The 2,500-nt window shown below is 50.0% G+C and overlaps 1 protein-coding gene across 6 annotated transcripts in view; it reads left to right on the top strand.

Moving 5' to 3' along the window:
* Positions 1 to 2,500, top strand: part of rexo5 (RNA exonuclease 5) — a 32,143-nt gene that overhangs the window by 8,953 nt on the left and 20,690 nt on the right. For all 6 annotated transcript variants that reach the window (XM_081362187.1, XM_081362190.1, XM_081362189.1 and 3 more), the window contains exon 7: positions 1,556 to 1,671. In XM_081362187.1, the coding sequence (XP_081218313.1) occupies positions 1,556 to 1,671 (116 nt within the window). The remainder of the gene's footprint in view (positions 1 to 1,555; positions 1,672 to 2,500) is intronic.

The raw sequence follows: 2,500 nt of genomic DNA, 5'->3' as shown, positions 1-2,500 counted from the left end.
GTGTGTGTGTGTTTCAGTGCCTGACGTGTGTGGGGTTAGAGGTCACGCGCGTGTGTGTGTGTTTCAGTGCCTGACGTGTGTGGGGTTAGAGGTCACGCGTGTGTGTGTGTGTGTTTCAGTGCCTGACGTGTGTGGGGTTAGAGGTCACGCGTGTGTGTGTGTGTGTGTTTCAGTGCCTGACGTGTGTGGGTTTAGAGGTCACGTGTGTGTGTGTGTGTGTGTGTGTGTGTGTTTCAGTGCCTGACGTGTGTGGGGTTAGAGGTCACGCGTGTGTGTGTGTGTGTGTTTCAGTGCCTGACGTGTGTGGGGTTAGAGGTCACGCGTGTGTGTGTGTGTGTGTTTCAGTGCCTGACGTGTGTGGGTTTAGAGGTCACGTGTGTGTGTGTGTGTGTGTGTGTGTGTGTGTTTCAGTGCCTGACGTGTGTGGGGTTAGAGGTCACGCGTGTGTGTGTGTGTGTGTGTGTTTCAGTGTCTGACGTGTGTGGGTTTAGAGGTCACGTGTGTGTGTGTGTGTGTGTGTGTGTGTGTGTGTTTCAGTGCCTGACGTGTGTGGGGTTAGAGGTCACGCGTGTGTGTGTGTTTCAGTGCCTGACGTGTGTGGGGTTAGAGGTCACGCGTGTGTGTGTGTGTGTTTCAGTGCCTGACGTGTGTGGGGTTAGAGGTCACGTGTGTGTGTGTGTGTGTGTGTGTGTGTGTGTGTTTCAGTGCCTGACGTGTGTGGGGTTAGAGGTCACGTGTGTGTGTGTGTGTGTGTGTGTGTGTGTGTGTGTTTCAGTGCCTGACGTGTGTGGGGTTAGAGGTCACGCGTGTGTGTGTGTGTTTCAGTGCCTGACGTGTGTGGGGTTAGAGGTCACGCGTGTGTGTGTGTGTTTCAGTGCCTGACGTGTGTGGGGTTAGAGGTCACGTGTGTGTGTGTGTGTGTGTTTCAGTGCCTGACGTGTGTGGGGTTAGAGGTCACGCGTGTGTGTGTGTGTGTGTGTGTGTTTCAGTGCCTGACGTGTGTGGGGTTAGAGGTCACGCGTGTGTGTGTGTGTTTCAGTGCCTGACGTGTGTGGGCTTAGAGGTCACGCGTGTGTGTGTGTTTCAGTGCCTGACGTGTGTGGGCTTAGAGGTCACGCGTGTGTGTGTGTGTTTCAGTGCCTGACGTGTGTGGGGTTAGAGGTCACGTGTGTGTGTGTGTGTGTGTGTTTCAGTGCCTGACGTGTGTGGGGTTAGAGGTCACGTGTGTGTGTGTGTGTGTGTTTCAGTGCCTGACGTGTGTGGGGTTAGAGGTCACGCGTGTGTGTGTGTGTTTCAGTGCCTGACGTGTGTGGGGTTAGAGGTCACGTGTGTGTGTGTGTGTGTGTGTTTCAGTGCCTGACGTGTGTGGGGTTAGAGGTCATGTGTGTGTGTGTGTGTGTGTGTGTTTCAGTGCCTGACGTGTGTGGGGTTAGAGGTCACGCGTGTGTGTGTGTTTCAGTGCCTGACGTGTGTGGGGTTAGAGGTCACGCGTGTGTGTGTGTTTCAGTGCCTGACGTGTGTGGGGTTAGAGGTCACGTGTGTGTGTGTGTTTCAGTGCCTGACGTGTGTGGGGTTAGAGGTCACGCGTGTGGCGCTGGTGGATGAGGCTGGACACTGTGTGCTGGATGAGCTCGTCAAACCACCAAACCCCATCATCGACTACTGCACCAGGTACACACACACACACACACACACACACACACACACACACACACACACACACACACACAGAGAGACACACACACACACACACACACACACACACACACTCTCATTCTTGTACATCTATCTTTATGAGGACATTCATTGACACAATGCCATCTCTATCCGCTTACTCTAACCTTACCCATCACAACTAAGAGCCTAACCCGACCCTTGACCCTAACCCGACCCTTGACCTCATTATAACCTGATCCCTAAGCCAAGTCTTGACCCTCAAACAGGGGCCGGTTTCACACAGATAGACTTTGACTATGGCTTAGATATAGTAGATAGTCAGACTTCAGATAGACATCTAGATCAGGCCGTTGCACAAAGCACTGAAGACTGACTATCTTCAGTAGGACTACACTGCAATGCATTCTGGGTAAAATAAGACACTTTTCAAAGCAAAAAACATGGCGGATCGAGTAAGCGCATTCAGCCGCTCAGTGCAGTTTACCCCAGCGGAGAATATGTGTGTGTTGGAGGAGTGTAACAGTCACAAGCACATTTTACCTGGGAAACTTAGCGGAGAATGTAGAAGAAGAAATGATTAATCTGCTATTTACCATTTACATAGTTTTATATTAAATGTACATTTATTGTCTCAAATTGTCGTTAATGTATTTATACATAAATGCATATTGCAACAAGTCAGTATATACAATATGCATTTAGTTTTACACTCATTCACATAAATCAGATGCTTGAATAAAAACTGCTGATGTTATCGGGTTTTCAGGAGATATTCTCAGTTCGTTCAGGTAAAGTGTTCAGTAACGGTGCAGTGCAATCATAA

This window comes from Scardinius erythrophthalmus (genome assembly GCF_964197995.2).
Source record: "Scardinius erythrophthalmus genome assembly, chromosome: 3".
Taxonomy (NCBI): Eukaryota; Metazoa; Chordata; class Actinopteri; order Cypriniformes; family Leuciscidae; genus Scardinius; species Scardinius erythrophthalmus.
The sequence above is the reverse complement of the archived record's forward strand: the minus strand, read 5'-3'. Positions and strand labels throughout refer to the sequence as shown.